The following is a 24,168-nucleotide window of genomic DNA, read 5'->3' on the forward strand; positions in this document are numbered from 1 at the left end:
CTATTTTTTGTTCTCTCTGAGTGGGCTTTGTGCTGAGTGCTTTGAATACCGTATCTTGTTGAATCCTATAGTTATCCTACGAAGTAGGCACTGTTGTGCTGATGCTGAGGCAATAGTGTAGTGGCTGCATTTGAATCCACTGCCTCCTAGCTGAATGCTATTCTATAAGTGCAAACTTCACAGGGCTGGTGTGAGAATTTAATAAGATAGCCCATGCGAAGCCAGGACACCTAGCACATGGGAAGCACTCAGGTTCATTCACTCTCAAAATCTGACCCACATGGGTAAGTAGCTACAAATCTTTGTTAGGCTTACATTGGAATCTTGGGACATTCCTCCGAGAAGTTTTAAATGTAGATCAGTTCAAAGATGAATTAGTCTTGCTGTACAAGTTGGCACACTGATCATTTCTAAAGTGTAAAACATCAGCGTATCACTTTTAATGTTTTAAATTGTAGTTTTAAAAATAATTATAAATGTATTTTTGAAGTGATATTTGAATCAAACTATTCTGGGGACCCTGGGATGACCTCCCAGGAACTTTACAGTTCTTTAGAACCTTGTGCGTAAACTACCATTAATAAGATCAGTATCCTTCTAAACTCTGAGCTTCTATCTCGCCTCCTTGTTCTGCCTCTTACCTCTGTCTCTCAACAGCCTGTACCCTGACCATCCTTGCCCCCAGCTGCTCTCCCAGCAGCTGAGTGGCTTTTCGGACCGAGTTCTTTTTCTGAAATGCCAGCACTGACCTCCATGCCTCTTACCTGTGCTTCAGCCGAAGTTTAACCCCTCCTGACCACGCTGCTTTCCTGTGCTGGGGGCCAGAGGAGAGGTGTTCTGGGCTGATGAAGTTAGGGGCACTAGTATCTGCATGGCCTGGGTCTGCACACACATCTCTGTCAAAAATAGGAAAATAAGAAGCTGAGCATGATGGTGTTCATGGACAAGAGCACAAATGAATCTTGAAAACCATAACAGCACATGAAAATGAACCCTTGGAGCCAGAGCAAAGCAGCACAGCTAAGTGCAGGGTTCTAAGCCTGCACCTAACAAAGTTCTCTGCCCTATGAAGGCGAATCCACTACTGAGTGTCGAATCTTCCTTTTTTATCTATGTTCCTGTGAAGCAATAAAGCATATTTCCCAATCTCAGAAAACTCAGATTTTCTAAGCAAAAAGGCAGAAAGTTATATTAACTGTTATAAAGACAAACTCCCCCGTAATTTGGTTTTGGTAATAAGGGAAAAACTGGATTCACTGAAGAAAATTGTCAAATGAGGTGGTTTGAAACCAAGCCTCTGCCACCTCGCTTCTCAAGTTCACTTTAAGGAGCGGGATCTCCAAGTGTAACAGGCCTTGCTCTGTTCAGTGGGTGGCAGCTCAGAAGCACATGCCAACTCTTGAGCTTGAGCTATTTCAGATTGTTTAGATTCCACTGCACTGGGAGGCAAGCCTTTTGTGTGTCCATTTAGATCCACCCTCCCACCCCCAGCCCCTAACACATTCCCATAACTCTCTTCCTCCATACTCCCAGGGAGTCAGAGAAAAATTTTAAGCCCTACATGGCCAATGTGTTCCGCCATGGGAACAGACACATTTCTTCTCCTTAGGACAGTGACAGGTCATGCATTTCTAAGCATCCTGACTGTACTCTTGATGTCTCATCACACTGTCCCCTGCATCAGGCTTTGAAGTTTTGTCATCATCTCTGTTTGTGGGGAACCAGTGGTTTATTTTCAATTTCTGTCTGCAAGGATTTTTCTAAGCCTCTGAGATCCGACTGGTGGGCCCATAAACAGGAATCTGGAGAAGGTACAAATGAGGCCGTGCCTCCTCTGCACAGGCCCTGGCTGAGAGGGGATGGGATTACTGAACAGCTGTTAAGAATAAGCCCCGTCCATCTGGCCTTCTATTTCCTGGAACACAGAACAGAAGTGAAAGAGCTTTCTTTCCTAAATCCTAAGGCAAATGAAAGGATTTCTTTTTATTCTGCAGCATGGGGGAGATGGCCAGGAGGCCAACAGGGAGTTTCCATTTCTAAGCTCAAGTTTTCACGTTTACCTTCGTTATATCTAAGCACCACCACCTCCTTCTGTACATTACTTTTCTCATCGAATTTAGGATTCTTGGCTTTGGATATATTCGATACAGTGCTAGACTTGAAGTTTGAAAACTGGCTGAGGTTAAGTCAATAATGAACTGAATACATTGGTCAAGTAAATTCTGAGTCTCAGGCTCGTCATCCATTGTAAAGTGAAACCAAGAGGCAGTGTACCACGGTTAGGAGCATGGCTCTGGAGTCTGCGTCCTGGCTCTACCCACTGAGCAGCTCTGTGACTCTGTCTTCTCTGTGCCTGTTCTGTCATCTATATAATGCATGCATAGGAACAATCAGTGACTAGAAAGTAGATTGAAAGATACCTCACCATCCAATACCTGACAGTAAAGATTACATGAGTGTAAACAGCACCCTCCAAGACCACCCACTGGTACAACCAGCAGAGGGACTTTTCCATTCCAGGACCCATTTAGACCCTAACTTTGTTTGCTGGGGGAAAACAATCAAGACCAGGCCTGAGCTTTCATAAAACCTTTGTAGTATTTAATAACTTCCTCATTTTTTGACTCCATCTTTTTTTTTTTTTTTTTTTTTTTTTTTTTTTTTTTGCACAATGTCTTGGGCACCAGAGACTGAGCTCTTTTCTCTTTCCTTTCCACTTCTCCTTCCTGGGAGATGCCTAGAGACAGAAGTCTAGAAGTGGTGGCTGTCACAGTGAAGGGCTGGCAGGAAGAGCAGGCAGACCAGAAAGAGAAGGAAGCATGAGGAACATAAAATCATTCCATCGATTTAAGCATTTTCAATGCATGATTCCTTTCTACCCTAGAAAAGCAGAGACCAGTACCCCAGCACTGCCCCCAAAACCATGTTGTCCTACTACTTGTCACCTCTAAAGGACCAGTGGAAATTAGCAATTGGGTGTGAGAATCCTGAAACCCATTTTGATTGTTGTTAATCCCAACCCCCAGGCTAATCTTTGCCCCTCCTAATCTTCTGCCCTCCTGCCCTGGATGGGTTGGCTCTGGATGCCAGAAAAAGCCTGGGCACCTGGGTGAGCTGTCTGGATGCACCACACAAACTAGAAATCAGGTTGGAGAGAGTAAGTGCTAGAATCACCAGCACACCAAGCACACCTTTCCTCCCTTCAACTCTTTCTGGAATAATTTGGGCAACAAACACACATTTTAAAAATTCATATATTCAGGCCAGGCGTGGTAGCTCATGCCTGTAATCCCAGCACTTTGGGAGGCCGAGGTAGGTGGATCACGAGGTCAGGAGATTGAGACCATCCTGGCTAACATGGTGACACCCCATCTCTACTAAAAATACAAAAAATTAGTCGGGCGTGGTGGCATGCACCTGTGGTCCCAGCTACTCAGGAGGCTGAGGCAGGAGAATGGCGTGAACCCAGGAGGCGGAGCTTCCAGTGAGCCAGATTGCGCCACTGCACTCCAGCCTGGGAGACAGAGCGAGAGTCCGTCTCAACAACAACAACAAAATTCATGTATTCAAAAAACAAAACAAAACAAAACAAAAAACCCATAGTGAACCTAGGTAGAAAATAGTCCTGGCATGAGTGTTGGGAAGCCTGTCATCCCAGAAACCAGGGCCCTGGAATTGTTCCTTTGCCCTTCCTTCCTTCTGCCTTACCTGTACATTGTACACCTTACTTGTACATTGAACTCCTGCTGTCTCTAGAATGCACATTTTCTTACCCACCTCAGGTTACTACATTAACAGCCTCAAAACAGACTGCCATAGACAAAGTCTGCAATGTGCTCTGACCTCATCAGGCAATGGTGCCCCACTGGTGCTCCAATGGTCATACATGACTCAGGCAGATTATTCCAAGTGTTTCTTTAAAATAAAAAATTTAAAAAAATGTGCTTTCCCATGTGCCAGATATTCCCATAACTTTTTTTTATGAAGGAAAGAATGAATGAGGGTTTAAGTCCCATTTTACAGATTGACAACCTGAGATACAGAGAAGTTATGTAAATTTGCTCAAACCACACACGGAATCATGTTCCTTTGGGACTGTCAACCACTCAGTCTCCTTCCTTTCAGTTTAGCAGGTTTTAAAAATGTTCAATTTATGCCACAAATTGTGTAGGCTTTAGAATTACTAACCCAGATTTGGTAGGGCATGGTGATGGTAGAATCATTAACTAAACATATTACCAAATGAGGTCATTTTTACTTAAAAGATACTAAAAGGTACAATGTCTCACTTAAAGATAACCAACGATACATTGTAGAAGCCTGGAAATCAATGAATCCAGTTCAAGTGAAAGATACTGGGACAAACTATATGCTCTCCAGGCCTATGGGGCTACTTCCAGGTCCCTAAAGGTACCATCCTCTCCTGGCTTATCCACACTCATCCTTCAGGTTTCAATTTCGACATCATTTCCTCTACCCAGAGGAACTGTGGAAGTCGGGCTGAGGTGGCCCCTTGTGTGCTAGCAGTACAGCACACTGGCTATCGATGTGCACCTCAAAATGCAATTCACACTGGCTGCTAGTTGCCAGCTTGCTGGTCTCTCTCTTCCACAGGTCAACAAAGATAAACCGGCTCAGCTTAGTGTCCAGCACAGAGAGTTGCTCAACAAATATTTGTTGAATGACTAAAGTACAGATGACCCTTGAACAACAGGAGTTTGAACTACATGGGTCCTCTTATATGCAGATTTTTTTTCAAACAACTGTATCCACCTCTCCCATCTTCCCTTCCACCTCTTCTTCCATCTCTGCCACCCAAGACAGCAAGACCAACCCATCCTCTTACTCCTCCTCAGCCTACTCAACATGAAGACAGTGAGAATGAAGACCTTTGTGATGATCCATTTTTGATTAATGAATAAATGTATTTTCTCTTCCTTATGATTTTCTTAGTATAATAACATTCTTTTCGGCTGGGCACAGTGGCTCATGCTGTAATCCCAGCACTTTGGGAGGCCAAGGCAGGTGGATCACGAGTTCAAGAGATCGAGACCAGCCTGGTCAACATGGTGAAACCCCATCTCTACTAAAGATACAAAAATTAGCTGGGTGTGGTGGTACATGCCTGTAATCCCAGCTACTTGGGAGGCTAAGGTAGGAGAATCACTTGAACCTGGGAGGCGGAGGTTGCAGTGAGCTGAGATGGCGCTATTGTACTCCAGCCTGGCAACAGAGGGAGACTCCATCTCAAAAATAAACTACAAAAAACAAAACAAAACAAAAAATTCTTTTCTCTAGCATACTTTGTTGAAAGAATATAGTACATAATGCATATGACATACAAAATATGTTAATCAACACACAAAATATGTTAATCAACTGTAAGGCTTCCAGTCAACAGTAGGCTATTGGTAGTTAGGTTTTAGGGTAGTCAAGAGTTGTAAATGGATTTTTTACTCTAGGGGGTCAGCATCCCCAACCCCCGTGTTGTTCAAGGGTCAACTGTACTGCTAAATGTGCCACAGATCTGCAGCCTTTCTTCCCTCCTATCTCCTTTTAACTCACAAGTTAACTTGTTGGCAAAACTAACAAGACATTTCTTGGAGTTGTTTTATGTTTATGTTTCTTGCTGTTCTCCAGTATCTGTATCTCAATATTATGAGTGATGAGCTAGGAATCAAAGCTGACCTGAGAAAGTTTAGCAGAGGCTAAAAAAACTATACTGCAGTATGATCTTTCTTCTTCCAGACAGTTAAACAAGAAAGCCAGGCCAGCCACCCACATATTTCTTCTACTTCCCATGATGAGGACATTCATATTTGCTCCGCCTGCCACCCAGTATTCATAACTCCAGAATATATACTGACTGCTTTCTTATTTGCTTTTTGTTTCATTTCATTTTTGAGACAGGGTCTTGCTCTGTCACCCAGGCTGGAGTGCAGTGGCACAATCTTGGCTCGACCTCTCAGGCTCAAGTGATCCTCCCACCTCAGCCTCCCAAGTATCTGGGATCACAGGCATGCACCACCATGTCAGGCTGATTTTTAATGGTTGTTTTGTTGTTTTTTTTTTTTTTTTTGGTAGAGACAGAGTCTCACTACATTGCCTGAGCTGGTCTTAAACTCCTGAGGTCAAGTGATCCACCCACCTTGGCCTCCCAAAGTGTTGGGATTACAGGCATGAGTCACCATGCCCAACCTATTTGGTATTTTAATAGTACCCATTAACTGCTTTCTGAACTGAGTTTCAGCCAATACAAGAAGAAAGGATTCCAGATCATTCAGTTCCTTAGGGCTCTCTTGAACACTGTACTAATTAGGGAAGGCTGGGGAAACTGGAGTAAAAGACAAGGAACTGAGCCAGCAGTCATGGTCTCTCCAGGTCCCTTTGCTTCCTGGTTTCTATTGAGTTTGCATTTTTCTATTTTATCCTTAAAGGGGAGGGTGAGATGGAGGAATCATGTCTCCTTGGCACGGGCTGTTACAACCTTAGGGAAGTGCTTGGTTTTGTCTGTTAGAATCAGCCATTTCTTCCTTTTTTGTTATGTTCCATCCAGGAGGGAATGCTTCCTCACTGGCCACCCACTTCCACTTCTGTCTCCTCCAATCCAGTGTCTACCCAGCAGCCAGTACCACCTTTCAAAAAGTGTAAATGGATGATGTCATTCCCTGATGAAATCCTGTAGCTTCCCTATGCATTTTGGATAAAATCCAGGTTCCCCTACTTGGCCTGCGAGGTCTCAGGTGACGTGGCTCCTGCCCCTCCTTCAACCCTTCCCCTTACTGCATCCTGACCTCACTGGCCTTCCTTAGGTTCCCCAAACTTGCCAAGCTCTTTGCTTTTTGCACATGCTGTTCTCTAAGCCTGGAATATTCTTCCCAATTCATTACTTGGCTGACCACTCCTTAGTTTCTGCTCCCAACTGGAATATCACCTCCTCAGAGACTGCCTTATCTAATGCAAATACTCTTTCCTGGCACCCGATCTTTCCCTTTACTGCACTTATAACCACATGAAATTGTTCACTTGTGCATTGTCTGCTTCATCGTTAAGACATAAGCTCAGCCAGGTCAGGGTCCACCTCTGGCTTTTCTTCAGCCTTGTTTTTTGACACTTCTACACACCCAAGGCCTAGCACAGTGAGTGGCTCATGGTAGGCACACAATGCATATTTGCTGAATGAATCATAGGAAACTGTAAAGGAAATAATTGTAATGCATCCGAAACAAAGTTCTATGTCATTAAATCCTTAAGGGCATTAAACTGTTCATAATATCCATTTTGGGAAATGTGGGATCTTCTTTTCTTCCAGTTACTTTCTAGATCAGTCTCTGAGTTGATTTCTTCCTGAAAATAGAATCTGGCCCTAACTTTTGATCCTTCTCATTAGTGGCAGGCTTTCTTGGGGCAGACAAGAAAAGTTGGGAGTTGGGAGACTGTGGCCGAGCCCCTTCGACAAACAGCTGGTATGGCTCAGTGCAATTTTGTTGCCTTATGTTTGGAGGCAATCAGAATGCTTTTTGTAATTAAGTAGACAGGATGCATTTATACAGGGCTAAGTTTGTCCTCAGAATCCTTTAGAGAAATTCCTTTTGATTTATGCTGGGTGTGTACACTCATTTATGTGGCAATTTGTCTTACTTAAAGCCATGTTCTTGGTTTTCAAGTTTTTCTTCTACTCTGTGTCCTTCATCCATGAATTGAGCCTTACTATTGGATCTCTATCCTGTCATCCCCCTTCTCTTGGGTTCGCAGGTCTCTAATGTCATAGTTGTAGGTTTCTCAGCACTTTTTCTCTTGAGTCTCCAGGAGGCTGAAGGCTGAAAAGACGTTAGATTAGAGGCTTTTTCAGTGTCTGACGATTTTAAGAAGTGATGCCCTCAGGCACAGATTTCTGTTCTTAGCCAAACATAGGTGCTCTTCATTTTCTGATGACTGACCATTGATCAGCCATTTCACAGACATTTCTCAATGAATTGTCCTTTCTTTTAAAGGCCCCCTTGTTCCTGTTACTGACCTTTTGTAACCTACACATTTAAGTCTTAACCTTCTGGGTCTTGTCCTTTCATTACTCATCTTTTTTTGCTTTTTAAGTCATTATTTACCATCTAGGAAGCTCCCTCTGCATGCCCTCAGGCCTGTATCCTATCTAGTGTTTTAGTCATAGGCATGACATTCATTTGTACTTAAAGCCTCCTCCTGTCTTTCTGCTCACCTACCCTGGTCTGCAGCTGGTTTTATTACAGGAGGGCCATACATAACCCTTCAGCTCTGCAGAGATGCACTTTGTATGTCTCAAACCTCTGTCCATTTGTACCTCCTGCTCTGGCTGCTGCTTTTTTTCACTTGATTTCCCCCTGAAACTTGCCAAACAAATCCAGGTGTTCAATATACCCCAGTAACATTCAGCATGTTTTTTACTCTTTCTGAAACCGTAAGCTTGATTATCTCTAGATCTTAGCCAATGACCTCTATGTCAACCTTGCAGAAAGACGAGGAAAGGGTGGATACGAGAAAAAGCCAAATGACCTGCCAAATCTTTTAACCTACCTAATAAATATTAATCTGCTTCAGTTTACTGCTGACATCAGTCTCTCTACCCATGGAGCCCTTTGACACAGCTAGTAGCCCAGGACAAGTGCATAAGAAAACCAAGGGCTCTCACAAGGGCTTTACAGCTGAACAGATGATATCTTCATGGAAGCGGTGTGCCCCTAGCTACAAGCACGCAGAGCCTAGATCTTAAGACAACTCCGACAAGCAGCAGGCTGTGTAATGTATATGGACGATGTGGATTCCGGAGCCAGCAGCTTGGGGTGCTGTTCTGGCTCTGTCACCTAGAAAGGTGTTTGACTTTGAGCAGGTCCCTTAACCTCTTGTGCCTGTTTCCTTCTCTATAAAATAAGAATACTAATAGCACCTTCATCAAAGGGTAGATGTGAGGCTTGAATGAATTAATATGTATAAAGCAATCAGAACAGTGCCTGGCAGTAATTATTACATTTTTACCCGTAGAACTGAAACTTACATTTACTGGGCACATGGTATGTACCAGATTATTCGTGCTTTAAAAACACTAATTCAGTTAATCTTCTTTTCATTTGAGGCAATATTCATCTTTATTTTACAGAAGAAAAGAAAAATTAAATTAAAAAGTAGAAAGAGCTATGGCTAAAGGCCTCACCTTCTCCACTACCTACCCCATTAGATTCCTTTTAGGATTACTGGGTTTTATATACTTTGATAGGCATCAACCACATATCAAACCATGTATGCCTGTCATTTTTCCACATCACTCTTTTGTTATTCATATGAGATAAAATATATGCATAAAAACAAAACACCAGCAAGTATTCCACAATGTTACTACTGGGTGACAGGATTATGGGTACTATTTTTCTTCTCTTTTTTTCTACGTCTTGCAAATTGTTTACAATTAATGTTTATTATTTTAATTATCAGAAAAAGTAAAATGAGCCTTATTTTTTCTTAATAGAATGAGTCTAAGAGTCTAAATTTTCTACATTTTTAAAGGAAAATCCTCTCTAGGAAATGGAGGTGCCTATCCTGAGAGGTTATCTGGGCAGTAGAAAGACTTCACACTAGTTGATGAAGGGGATTACTTTGGGAGCTCCAATAACTGCTGAAAATAGTCAGTGGAGGAAGAAGCAGGGTTTCTGTGAAACTAGTATCAGTAGAGAGAGATAAATACCTCCTGAAAAAATTCAGTCTAGGCCTTTCTTTCCCTATCCTCTATCATTAGCCTACAGTAACAGATGAGTGTTCCCAGAGAACCATGCAAATCTCTGCAGCGAACCATTATTCATTACTTTAATACCAGATTATAGCTTATAAAGCACTTTCCCAAACATTATTTCATTTGGCCCTCAATAATCCTAAAAGGCAAGTAAAGCAAGTATTATTTATCCCCATTTAACAGATGCAGAGACAGCCTCATAGAGGGACAGTTATTCGCTCAAGGTCAGGACTTGTAAGCTACACGATTGGCACAGCAGGGTCCCATACTCTAATTTTTATGCTTTCTTGTTCCATACTGCCTTTGGATTCTGTGATCCTAAAAGTCCATTGACACAGTAGCAAACATTTAATACCAAATGCCTCTTTAAAGGGAAAGCTTCAGAAGAAGAAAGTAGACTTACTGAAATTCAGATGAGAACCTTCTCTCAAGTCCAACTGTCCCTAGATCTAGAGAAATGATGAAGTCCCTACCCCTGACATCCAGATGGCATTCCTGCCCTAAGAACTTTCAAGCACCAGTCACACTGCTGAAATGATGCAGGATATATTAAGATAGATATTTCAGGGCCAGGCGCAGTGGCTCACGCCTCTAATCCCAGCACTTTGGGAGGCTGAGGGAGGCAGATCACTTGAGATTAGGAGCTTGAGACCAGCCTGGTCAATGTGGTGAAACACCATCTCTATTAAAAATACAAAAACTAGCTGGGTATGGTGGCTTACACCTGTAATCCCAGCTACTTAGGAGGCTGAGGCAAGAGAATCAGTTGAACCCAGGAGGTGGAGGAAGGTTGCAACAAGCTAAGATTGTGCCACTGCACTCCAGCCTGGGTGACAGAGTGAGACCCTGTCTTGAAAAAAAAAAAAAAAAAAGATATTTCATGGTGAAACCCAGAGCCTGGTCACATCTATACCCAGCCCAATCATCCATTCATTCAAACAACTATTACGAAGGGCTAACCACAGGCCACACATCAGACTAGGCATTGGACTTGTGGCAAAACAGACACGATCCCTCCCTCTGTGGAATTATAAATTAATGGGAAGAAAGGCAAAATTAACGGAGTAAATATATACATCCAAACCATAAGTGCTGGGAAAAGAGACCATGAGAGCAGCCCACAATCAGCATGCCTCCCTTTCCTTGTCATTCACTTTCACACAGTCTGTGTAGACGCTTGCTTCCCCAGTTGCATGCCCCAGGGAGGGCAGGTGTCCAAGCATCAGTCCTCAAAGTTGCAATTACCTTATGGAGTGCTCTGAGCCAGGCTGGGGCCAAACTGTTACCTGCACAGCTTCCTACCATCCTTACAGCCAACCTTGAAGGCAGGTGACTTTCTGCTATTAGTCCCTACTTCATACATGAGGAAAGAGACTCAAAGAAGTGCAGAAAGTTTGTCCAAATGCTGGTGAAAAAAGAATTTGAATCCAGATCTGGCTGATGACAAAGTCTATGCTCTTAACTATGATGTAATAGTCTTAATCTTATTTGGGATTCTCCTTTCCTCCTTGGCCCCATATGGTTCTCTTCCTTGGATGATGCCCAATAAGTATTTGTTTAATAAAAATATGCCGAGTGGACATGAGGCCAGCTTCCTGGTGGGTTCCCTGCAGTATCTCTCCTGTCTCATTGGAATGGGAATCACTGTCTTCCCAGAGTACAGCTCTGTTGCTGATATTCTGCTTGGACTACATCAGTGTGAATATAACTCAGCCAATGCTCAGACCCTCAGCTAAAGCCACAAACTTGGGCTAACATCCTGCCTCAGGGGAGTCTCATGAAAGGGTAAAGTTGGGGTCACATAGAACACATCCCAGTCAAAATACCTCTGACATGCCTCTCCTAGACTATGCTGCATGGTGCAGTACCATTAATCATCTCCAGAAAAGCACTTTGGAAAGCAGCTACTTGTGGAGAGGAGCAAGAAAGAGAACATGCAACAAGCATGGTGGAAGTAAAGCAGGAAAGTCGATTTGGTAATCCTTCTTCCCTGTTCCCACAAAATGTCAGAGAAAGGAGCACAGACGGTCAAGTAGATACTCTAAAAGGCCATATATACACGCACTATTATAGCAGGAAGCATTTCTGGACCTGCAGCCAGGACACCTGTACTAGGCCCTCTCTGTATTGCTATGAGCAAGTCATTTTCATGTCCTGGGCTCCTATTTTCTCATGTGTAAAATGAGGAGGTTGGTACAGATGAGCCTGGGGGTCCCTTTACCTTCAACAGTTGATGAACCAAAGGTAAAAAGCAGGGGGAGGGCATACACGGCAAATCCCAAGTGAGAAAACATGATCTGCATACCTACATCAACAAGGGATGAGCATGTTCTACGTGCAGGCTCCGAGTTGGAATCAGCGTAGAATAAAAGACAGCTTCTGACCTCCAGTCTTGTTGGGGAGGCAAATACAGGATTTGTAGATGGATCAACCTGGGTTCTAATCTGACCTCTGCCAGTTCCTGGCCACTATTCTCTCTGAACCGCAGGACCTCATCTGTGAAAAGGGGGCAAAGTATTATCTACCTTGTGGCTTAACAACCACTACAAGACAGGTGCTATCGCCGGGCACAGTGGCTCACGCCTGTAATCCCAGCACTTTGGGAGGCCAAGGCGGGCGGATCACGAGGTCAGGAGATCGAGACCACCCTGGCTAACACGGTGAAACCCCGTCTCTACTAAAAATACAAAAAATTAGCCGGGCGTGGTGGCGGGCGCCTGTAGTCCCAGCTACTTGGGAGGCTGAGGCAGGAGAATGGCGTGAACCCGGGAGGCGGAGCTTGCAGTGAGCCGAGATTGAGCCACTGCACTCCAGTCTGGGTGACAGAGCAAGACTCCGTCCCCCCCCCAAAAAAAAAAAAAAAAGACAGGTGCTATCGTTGTTCAGTCAACGCGGTCTACATAAGGGAGATGGATGTGGAAAGTCACCATGGGGAGGGTGACAGGATGGTGGTGTCTTGATAGGTTAATTCCTTAAAAAGGGCAACTACAAACTGTCCAAAACCTTTGGGGAGGAATATAAATATTTAAATCCAAAGTGGAGGGGGTTTTTTTGCAGCTAAGAACAGGAAATACAGGGCATTACCTGAGTTCCTTGGTAACAGATATAGAGGACCCAGTGATTGGTGTGAAAGAAAGGGTTCCTCAAGGTCAAGGATGACAGAATTAACCTAAAAGAGCTGCCTAGAGGCTGCCTCTCACCAGCAGGAGTGGCAGGCACTAGGCAGGGATGGCTGTTGGTGAATGCATCTTCAAGGCTGTCTTTAAAACAGAATGAGTTTGGTCCCAGCTTTTTTCAGCCCGAGTCCTTCCTACTTCAGGCTCTGGGGTAAGAGACCCCTTCCCTTGTGTAAGTGAGTGAGGTAAAGGGACTCTGGCTCAGGAAGGTCCCTGGGGATCCCAATGTAGTCTGTAGGATCCAGGGTCCTGTCTCCCATCTATATGTAAATAAGTTGCTCCAGCTCTAGACCTGCCTAAAGGAGTGGACATTAAAAATGTAAATGGGATTGTCATTCATTGGGGAAAAATGGGTCCCTTGCTAAATTTGGCATCAGCTGAGGAATCTTAGCAAAAATGAACTCACTGCCTTGTTTGTGAGGGAGGCCTAATCCTTACTTTGCCCAAGAGGATTATTGGGTCTTAGAAAGAAGCTCACATGCACTTTTTTTTAAGCTCGTGCCAAATGCATTTGTGTCCATAATATCCAAGATTCGTTCTGCTTTTTAGGGTATATAATAGACATTCCATGCTATTTAAATGCCTCCGAATATCAAACCTAAATGTTTCCAACCTTTGCTATCACCCAAAGGGGGACTCAGCTTTTCCCAGCGGTTATTTTATATTCTTTAGGTGCACAATTTACATGGACATCAAGGTACCAAACTGCAGCCCATTTGTGGAAAAGTAATGGTTTACAGCTTACCGTAGACCTTTTCAAGGTGTTTGTGACTGTAGTTCCATGGGCTGATTTTCTACTTATCCCTTCGTTTTTCCTTTCTCTTAGTTACTATAGGGTAGGTCATAAACGCTTGAATTCTTTTGTTCCTCATTCTGTGTGTTCCTGCTCACCCCAGCACTTTCCTGTGCTCTCCAAGGGAATTCTGGACCCACTGACATATACACCACAAAGTAGGACTGATAAAATCTATGTCCTCAGTTTAGCATGACATTCTCAAAACATTTAAAAACATTACAATTGGCACCTGTGCTGGCTGTACAACATACGAAGTATTTTTACATAACAAATTTAATCTTTACAGCAACCTCATGAAGTGCTGTCCTCATTTCACAGAAAAAGAAACTGAAGCAAATGTAACTTAAATAACCTGCTCAAGATCACAAAGGAAGTGGTAAAGCTTGGACCCAACCTATTATAGGCTCAGAGTGTGCCCTTAACTGCCTTCTCCCACAATCGCATCACTTAAGTGCTTAGTTAGATACCTACAGGGCTGAAAGATCTCTGAAAACAGATTTGCCTTGTCCCAAGAAGAGCATAACAATTCTTCCAGTATTGAATTCCTCAGGAGTGTTGAGTTTTGGTGCTTTCTACTAGGAACTACCTCCCCTCACCCTCACCACCAGGGCTGCTTAATTTCCACCTGTAATTCCAAGTCCTGCCTCAACTCTGGGGCCCACCAGACTCTAAATGAGAAGGAATTTAAGAAACCTCCAAATAGTATGTCAGGAAATAGCTTCAAGACAAACTCTCAGGGCAGGGTACAGTGGCTGACACCTTAATCCCAGTGCTTTGGGAGGCCAGGGTGGGAGGATCACTTGAGGCCAGGCATTTGAGACCAGCCTGGGCAACAGAGTGAGACCTCATCTCTTACAAAAAATAATAATAATAATTAGCTGGGTGTGGTGCCATGTGCCTGTGGTCCTAGCTACTCAGGAAGCTGAGGTGGGAGGATTGTTTGAGCCCAGGAGTTCGAGGTTGCGGTGAGATATGATTGCACCACCGCACCCCACTTGGGCAACAGAACAAGACCCTGTCTCTTACAAAAACAACAACAACAAAAACCTCTCAGCTAGTTTTGCTCTCGTCGTGAACCTTGAATCCCTATGCTATCCCCCAGTTCCCAGAGCCTGCCTGGTCTTCCAAGCTGGATGTGAAAACATGCCTTTGGTGCAAATTCTTTACAGACTGGAGCCCGCCCTTGTTCATGTTGACTAACTTAAGAATAGATGGTACTGGGAACAGAATCTGAGCAGAAAGCAGGTAGGGAAGTGAGTGATCATTTTTATCTGACCAGGCAGAGCAGCCCCTTCCCCCTGAATGGGCATTCACACAGGGAAGGGTGACCTCAGGGAGGAGTTTGGCAGGTCAGGGACAGCCAGGCCAGGCCAGGCCAGCCTATGGCAGGATATGCCCTGTGAGCAGTCCATCACCCTCCACGTCCCCTCCCACTGCAACCCTGATATGTCAAGCCTGGGAAAGGTACAGAACCCACGACAAAGAGAAGGTACTGGACTGTGACCCCATTTCACGAATCCAGCTGCGGATCAATGGCCTCCGCCCCAGCCAGACCTGGCTCAGTAGGGGAGGCAGCCTCCTCTCACTATCACATTCCAGCTGCCAGTAGTGAGGAGGTAACCATGGGAACCAACACAAAGGGCTTAATGTTAGAGGGAAAGAGGCTGGAGGCGATGGTGAAGAGGCTGAGAGGGACTTCAAGTGACAGTCCTGCAATTCTCCTAACTTCAACCATGTGCGTCTATTGTGAGTCAGACTAAAAGACTGAAGTGGAGCTTTTGCACAGCAAAGCAGCCTGGCACAAGGCCTCAAGAGTGTCAGGGACAAGCAGACAGCTAAGATCCTTGTAGGTTCTTCTTCCAGTTTATTTTTTCCCCATCAGAGAGCAGAGTCCTAATACTTTCATTTCCCAGTCATTTTGCCCCGAAATAATATAGCTCATTTGGACGGACAGAATTGGTACACAGTGGCACTCCTTCTGATACAGGGCTGCAAGCAACACTTTGCTTAGGGGCTTCTTTCTGCACCATCTGGTTTCAGTCCAAAGGTCTCTGCATGCTGAGGGGCTTCTTCGATGGGTCTGGAAATAGACCAACGTGGCACCACTTGAGTGGCTGAGGAAATGGTCCAGAGATTCTGGCTGCCTAGCTAACCCCACACTGCAGTGGAGAGGCTCTGATGTCAGGACCAATAATCCAGAGTATCGTGCACAACACTCAGGACTTTGGGGGAGAAATTAAGTGAAAAGGCTCACATAGGAACAGGTACTAGGATCCATATTTATTTAACTACCTTTTCTCCTGGGCATCCACACATTACTTTAATGAATTGGTCAAGGTGACTTCGTCTTCATTAAATCAGTAGGATTTTCAACCTACCACTTGGAACTTATTTTTATTTAAAGTTTTAGCTCAAGGTTCTCCAGAATCTGAGAGTTGAGAAAATGCCAATGGAAACAGGAAATATGAAACATCCAGGATCAATGGTAGACTTTTCTTCTTACTGTAACAGTGCTCTGGGGCACATTTCTTACCTTGCTATTTTTTTTGGAGACCAAGAAAATATTGCATCTATGTCAATCCCTACATAAACCTCACAAAGCATAGGTCAAATTCTAACAGGCAGCCATGATACTCCAATTTTTTGTTCACAAATAAATCGACTGACTTCCTAATCGGAGTCATTGAGGGTAAGGAGTGAAGGATAGTGTCAGAGTGGGCAACTTGACAGGTGAACTTGTGAGGGGCTGGGAAGAGAAAATACATGTTCATTACAGCCTTTCCAACAAGCATCCCACAAACCCCCAAAGGTGGTAGACCCATTAACCATTTAAGAACATATTCAAGGAGTCAACCATCCCCCACCACCAGTATTAATCTGCATGCAGCCATAAGCAGGGCACTAATTAGTTCCACTTATTGTTATAAAACAATCATATCTAAAAGGGAAAGATAGTTGACATCTATTATGGACCTCATCCATTAATTAATCATATCTAAAAGGGATAGTTGACATCTATTATGGACCTCATCCAGGATTAAGACAGGATGGTATTGGGTACTAACCCTGGCACCTCCATACCCTCAGCAAGTTATTTAACCTGTGACTTTGGTTTCCTCACCTTTAAAAAGGGATAGTAACAGTGCCTGCCTCATAGGAGTGTGAGGAAGGTAAAATCAGTCAACACAAAAAGTATTAAACAGTGCTTGACTCCTAGTAAGTACTCTAACACCTATCAGGTGCCAGCCTAGTTATATTTACATATATTCTGTCACTTAATCCTTACAACAGCCTTAACCTAATAAATATTAATACCTCTCTTAAAGTACTATTATCACCATTTTGCAGATGAGGAAACAGTGGCTTAAAGGACTCTCCAAATTACTAGGGTAGCAGAGCTCAGATTCAAACGTAGGTCATTCTGCTTGCACAGTCTCTGACCTTTCCACTGTACTCAACTGCCTTTATATAAGAACATTTTGTTTTTGCTATTTTTACTAAGGAATAACAAGGGAAGCCTTAATGAGAAACACCAATGTTTAAGAAAATAACATCAATTAAAAGGAACCAGGATTTTAAACCTCCACTGTAAGCAGGAGGCTTTTAAAACAAACAACAAAACACAAAAAAACAAACAAAAAGACTAGCCCGAGACAGACCTCTCTGCTCTGAGAAAAATTCCAAAAGAAATGTGTACACATTCACACTTGTGGCTGGAGTGTCTATGAACCCTCGAGGGTACAATGTCTTATTATTCATCATTGAATTCCCAGAGGCTAATGCGTTCTCAGTAAATGTTTGACAAATGTTTACTGAATGAATTAAACCAACCCAACAACAAAATGCCTCACTTGGAGTTGGCAAAATATATAACATCTTTCCCAAATGCTTTGTTGAACTTAAATTAAATCATTGAAGCTTAATAGATTAAATAAACTATTATAAATTTACCACTCTGTCCAAAGCATTTTACTGAAAATTCAAGTTATATAATTTGTCCCTTTTTTAAAAAAGCATGACATTAATTTTGACAGAGAGATTGAGTTTTTTTTTTTTTTTTTTTTTCCTATCTACATCTTTGGGAAGAGAATATAGTATGTTAACCTTTCACTTGGATTCCCAGAAGATGTGAGCCTCATCTGTGGGCTCAGCTTCGACAATCATCATTAAATCAGTCCACAGGAAAAAAAAAAAAAAAAAAGGAGTTTGCCTAGTCGGTAGTTCCTCTTTGGAGTTTACTTCTGCTGGCAAAACCAAACTCCAGTAGTATTTTGATCATGTACACAGGAACTTCACATTTAAAATCCCCACAACCTTCAAAAATGACTCATCAAGGGCCAGGTGCAGTGGCTCACGCCTGTAATCCCAGCACTTTGGGAGGGTGGGGCAGGCAGATCACGAGGTCAAGAGATTGAGACCATCCTGGCCAACATGGTGAAACCCTGTCTCTACTAAAAATACAAAAAAAATTAGCAGGGTGTAGTGGCATGCGCTTGTAGTCCCAGCTACTTGGGAGGCTGAGGCAGGAGAATCACTTGAACCCGCAAGGTGGAGGTTGCAGTGAGCCAAGATTGCGCCACTGCACTCTAGCCTGGGCGACAGAGCAAGACTCTGTCTCAAAAAAAAAAAAAAAAAAAAAAAAAGCCTTATCAAAATGGAGGTATGTATAGTAATAATGGTAAGGATACCAGTAAATATAAGATCCTTGATAATCTTAAATGATATGGCTTTCACAAAAGTGTAAATACTTTATCATCAACTCCAAAATCACATATTATATTTATCACAGTGCCTGCAAATAGTAGCTGACATTTATTGAGTTCTTACTAAGCTAAGTACCTTCAGTCATTAACTCAATCTTTGCAACAACCCTATGAAGATGTTCTATTATTGTCCAATGTCTTGCAGCTCAGAGGCATTTATCTTGTCCAGGGTAATATATGCCTAGAAGCAGATGTGGGATGTGTACTCTTGTCTAACTCTAGAACCTAACTTTTTCTTCTAATTCAGGTAATGCTTTGCATACAATAAAATGCACAGGTCTTAGGTGTTCAGTTCGATGGGGGTGGATAATTGTGTATACCTATGAAACCATCACGAAAAACAAAACATAAAACATTTCCATCATTCCAGAAAATCCCTTATCTCTTTCTAGTCAATCCCTACCCACTGGCAACCACTGACTTCTGTCACAGATTAGTTTTGCCTGTTCTAGCACTTCATGAATAGAACTGCTTATTATTATTTTGTATCTGGCTTCTTTCAGTTAACACGCTCTTGAGACTCATCCAGGTTTTTGTATCAAGAGTTCACTCCCATTGATTGCTGAGTGGTATTCCATTGTATGGATGTGCCACTCTTTCTTTACCCATTTTCCTGTTGATGGATGTAGGGTTGTTTCCAGGTATTGGTCATTATAAATAAGGTTACTCTGAACATTCTGTACAAGTCATTTGTGGACATTTGTTTTCACCTATCTTGGGTAAATACCTAGGCGTGGAAATGTTGGGTCATAGGATGGTGTATGTTTAACTTTACAACAAACTTAATTTCTTTATCCCCTGTACTCTACACCTTCAGAATGGCACTAGCTTATTAACATGTTTCATTTTGCCTCTTATAAGACGAGTTCCTGAGGGCAGGGAACCCATCGCCAGTTCCTGGGATGCCTCCCACACAGTAAATGATTGTTGAATAAATGAATGACCATTGTTCATGCTCCTGTTCCTTCTTTGGGTGTTACAACAGCATTAAAAAACTAGTTTCTGACACGCATGAAGAACTTTCACGAGCTGAAGGCTGTGAAATGTAGGCATTGCTCATTCAGGCAAGGTGAAGACTGCCCAGCCACCAGGCTCTATCTCCCAATCTTCTTTCTGACATGACCTTCCATAGAAAGTGAACCCCTCTCAGTGATCCTGCAGGAGGAAACAGTTCCTGTTCAAGTGATACTACAGAAGGGGAGGAAGGTGTCAAGGCAATTGAGGTCACACGGTGGTTAGAATTACAGGATACTTCTGTCAAATAGAAGGTCAGAAGAAGCGGCAACCCATGAATTCCTGACCTTCTGGAAGTCACCAGCAAAACGTCAGCACTGCTGGACTCCCGGGAAACATCCTCGAATAGACCTTACAAGAATAACTGATTTTGGTCAAAGGGCTCTAGGGGTTCTGCATGAAAAGGGAAAGCAAGAATAAACACTGAAGAGACAGTAGAATGTTGATGTTTTAAAAATGTAACCAGATTTAACATATAAGACAGGATTCCAAAAATAACACTAGGTTAAAAGTGGAGAAAGCTCAGGCACACTCCTCACACACACCCTGCCCACCTTTTAGGCAAAACTTTTAATTCCCATGAATCAGTTCATTTACCTTAAAATCACAGAATTGATACTGTAATTCACCTATACCTTCCTAGAAAGCAGTTAAATCATTGTTGATTTTCTATGCATAATAGAAAAGGATTGGTAACTCCTAAGAATAATTTAACATATCTGTTACCAAAGAAAGACCTTTGTTTCACATAAATCAAAACAAGGCTTTACCTCCTACTGGGCTCAGGTACTTTTGGCAACCTTAATTTGCTTTGGTCCCAGGTCACAGAGGACCTGGTCCCAGGTCAAAATTGAGGAATTCTAAACAAATTTTAGAATTCCTCAATTTTGAGGTTCAGAGTGGTGACCTAGTCTTCCTTTATCCAGACAGTACTGCTCTGAAGCCATCCTAGGCAGATGGATGTTTATCCTTTTCTTAAAATCTCCAGGGAAGTGAATTCTCTACAACATCCCTTGGTAACCTTCTCCAGGGTTTTATCAAATGTATGGTGAGGTAGTTGTGATGCAGAAGCCAATAAACATATTAACTATACGAGCCAAGCTACAAGCACTGGAAAGGGGTATGTGTTTGGGCACCTCGCCTTAATGGTAGAGAGATGTATTTACAAAATAGGCTGTACAAACAGAAACCATTTGCCAGGAACAGATGTAGGAAGTTGATTCAAGAGAAATTGCCACAATAAATTCTGTTCCAACTCATGGGCAATGTGAATAAGTTATTGTTGGTTATAACATTTTTTTTAAGTAAGTTTATTTCCTTGTCAATTCCTAGCTTTAGTTCCTAACCCAGGATTGTTAGCAATGGAGGAAAAAAAAAAAGTCCATAGCTGAAAAGTTTTCAAATGACTAGGATTCTGTGAAAAACTAGGTCTTAGCAAACAAAACATACATGTTGTTATAACAGTTGACTTCTTTCTCTGTATATTACACCTTTTCTGCAACGATTGTGTAATATTTTTATAATTGGAAAAAAAAGATAACCATCAAAATAAATTTAAAATGTAAACCAACTTCTGGTGAAATTATTTGGGGGAAAGATGTAGCCATATATCTGACCAGGGTGCTTTTAACTGGAAATGGACATTTAACTAGGCTTTAAAACAACTAATTAAAAACAGAAAACGCACAGAACTCTCTCTAGAAGCCTCTGTGCTAGGACTTCCTGTTGCACCCCCGATATCACAGCAATCTCTCCATGGAGATGACCCGCATGCAGGGCACCCATTTGCTCCCAGTGCAGAAGCTCCCGTGCACACAGTGTGCCACAATAACACTACTATTTAAAGGGAGAGGGGAAAAAGGTAATGCCAAAATACATCTTAGAGGAAGAGAAATATATCCCACCCCCAGAGCGTGCTCCAGGTGTTGAAATTTTGTAACCACTCCCCTGTCCCACCAGCAAAAGTTTTATTCCTCTGGCAATTCGGAGTAAAGCCGCCGTCAGGTATAATTTCATTTTCATGATTTAAGTGTTGCTGCAGGACAAGGAACACACTATTTAAGTAACTGTCTTAAGATCTGGAGCAAGTGGGGGTTGGGTGTAGGCGTGCCCCTCAACGCACTTCAGGAGCCTTTCCTACGAAACAAATCCAGTAAAATTAAGAAAGGCAAGGCGTTCTCAACACAGCAGGGGCCCTGGTGGGAGGCAATTTATCAAAATTAAAATATTTCACAGACCATTTCTTCCGAAAAGTTTTCATGCTGTCAATAATCAACAATTATTTTCCTCTTGGAGTGGCAGCTACTGCCTCTCTAATAAAAAGCCAAGGCCTAGGAGTGTCAGGAGACCCTCGGAGCACGCCACCTGCCCCCATCAGCCGGGGTGCTGGCCGTGAAAGCCCCTGGGAGCCTTCCTCGAGACAGGGCTTTCCAGAGTCGCCGCAGAGCCCGAAATAGACGCGCTCCAGAAAGCAGCCGGCCGGCCCCCGCCTCCCACTCCGTGCCCCGCCGCCCTCCGCACTCACCATCGCCACTCGCCTCGCGGCCGCCGCCCCCGGGCTGCTCGGGGCTCCAGGCCGACGCCAAGTTCAAACCTCGCCGCCGCTCCAAGGAGGCGGCGCCGGGCATCGCCGGCGGGGCCCAAGGCGCTCAACAATGGGCGGCCCAGCCGCGCCCCGCGCCACCGCGCCCGGGCTATGGCTGCACGGCGGGCTGGGGGAGCGCGGCTGGAGGACGCTGATCCCGCGCGGGGCGCCGAGGATGCGGGGCGCTCGCCCACCTCGCGTCCCTCCCGGGCCCGTGCAGTCCACCCCGCGCCCGCCGCTCCAGAGGAGCCGCGCTAGCTCGGCGCTGGCTCGGCGCTCGCTCGCCACCAGGTAATCCCACAGGAAGCCTCCCGGATTGGCCCGGGAGCTCAGGACCGGATTTGCATTTCAATGGCAAAGAAGGCTCCCTAAGGTTTGAAAACGGATTCTGGGGTGAAAGCGTCGCGCTCCACTCGCCCCTCCGCGGTCCTCGGGTCCTTGCGGTATTAAGGGGACCGAAGCACACACGCTCAGTCCCTCTGCCCATTCAATCAGAAAGGTGCCTTAATTACCCTCCCCCCATTGTAAAATGCAGAGGAATCCAAAAGCAAAATACCAACTTTAAGAAGCCCGCGCTCGCTTTTCAGAGGCTATACAGTTAGTAATTGATCAAATGAAGCATGAATGAAGCAAGGTAAAAAGTTCACAGCTAAAAAAAAAAAAAAAAAAAAAAAAAAAAAAAGCTCGCATTACAAGGAAAATAGCCATCCTTTTTCTCAGCATGCCCTCTTCTCAGTGTAAGTCACAACAGAGATGCAGGTGGTGGTGAATGCCGCTGAAGCCTCCCTTACCGGCCTGTTTTTGTTTCCATAAGCACCGTCTCTGATTAGACAAGAGATGTGATTCTTTCGGTCGTCATGACTGTAATTTCAAGAGATTTTTGATTCAGCTTTGCAAACTTTGGAATTTTAGAAAATCCATTTGCATTTATTTTGCATTTATGATATAGGCGTCCAGTTAATATTCTAAAGGAAGGGATGGTGCTAGTTTAAGTTTCATCTTTCTTCAAAGGTTCTTCCAGCCTCTTTCAACGGAAGTAGGAACTTTTTCCCCTCAGAGCCCTCTCTTAATTGCTCTCACGTGTCATCTTCAGAGATGAAAGTAACAGTAAGGTTTGAAATTGGCTTTATTCTAATTCCAGCAGAATCCCTGTTGTTAAATGTCCAGGTTCTATATTTAAGGTAATAAATATACATATGGACACAGAGAAGGCCTTACTAGGTAGGAAATAGAAACCTCCCTTACCAAACAGCTGATACCACATTTGCCTTTACTTGTCTGTGCTCTTATATCCTGGCAGAATGCAGAAGCATTAGCAGCCACAGTAACCGCTGAATAACCTCTTTACTGAAACCTTCATGGACAGGCTCCTCCCCGCCATAAAGTATTACCCTCCTTAAAACCGTATTTTGTTTTACCTATGGTATCACAAGCAGGTATCAACACATACACACCTGTCACGCAGTCATAGGGTTACCACAAACATTGTTGCTAGGCATTGGAAGCAGAGAGGTTAACATGGTTTGTTCTGTGTCCTCATGTCCTGTGGGAATCTTGTTTGGGGGAGAGGGAGGTGGTGTCCAGAACTTAAGCTTTGAAGAAATAGCCCCTGCAGTTTATAACGCACATTGCCGCTGCCACTGCGTGTGTGGGGGGGGAATAAGAAGTATTAGCTGGAGAATACAGCCAGGAGCTCTGTGGGCAGAACAGATAAGGCCTCCTCTCCTGCTGCTGCTTTATCTTGTTTTCTAAGTGCTCTGGGTCAGGTGAAATCTCATAAGGGTGGAACAGATCCCTCTACTTCTGTGTGAAACATCACTGTAAACTGGTGATTAAAAACACACTTTGGGCCTAAATCTCACCTCCCACACAGCATGGATGTTACGCCAGTGAAATTCATCACTATGACCAGAGGTCCCTGGGCTTCCTTCGTAACATAGATTCTGGAAAAACACTTTTAACTTGCATCTGCAATATAGAGGCATCATCTGATATTTTTAGATGGAAACAACCAACTTGTCTCATGGGATCAAAAGTAAGACATGAAGAAATTTCAGCAACAATACAAAAGTATGCTA

General features: G+C 43.6%; 1 protein-coding gene across 12 annotated transcripts in view; it reads right to left on the reverse strand.

Moving 5' to 3' along the window:
• The window catches only part of SHROOM3 (shroom family member 3), a 348,763-nt gene that overhangs the window by 68,052 nt on the left and 256,543 nt on the right, over positions 1-24,168 (reverse strand). For 7 of the 12 annotated variants that reach the window (XM_078003460.1, XM_015138480.3, XM_078003470.1 and 4 more), the window contains one exon: positions 765-896. The exons of 1 other annotated variant lie outside the window; for it this stretch is intronic. In XM_078003460.1, the coding sequence (XP_077859586.1) occupies positions 765-896 (132 nt within the window). Of the gene's footprint in view, positions 1-764; positions 897-12,062; positions 12,254-22,030; positions 22,826-22,881; positions 22,917-24,168 lie in introns of those variants that run through there. 4 more of the 12 variants (XM_078003464.1, XM_078003462.1, XM_015138482.3 and 1 more) reach the window with 4 other exon arrangements.

The sequence above is a fragment of the Macaca mulatta genome, chromosome 5 (assembly GCF_049350105.2).
Source record: "Macaca mulatta isolate MMU2019108-1 chromosome 5, T2T-MMU8v2.0, whole genome shotgun sequence".
Taxonomy (NCBI): Eukaryota; Metazoa; Chordata; class Mammalia; order Primates; family Cercopithecidae; genus Macaca; species Macaca mulatta.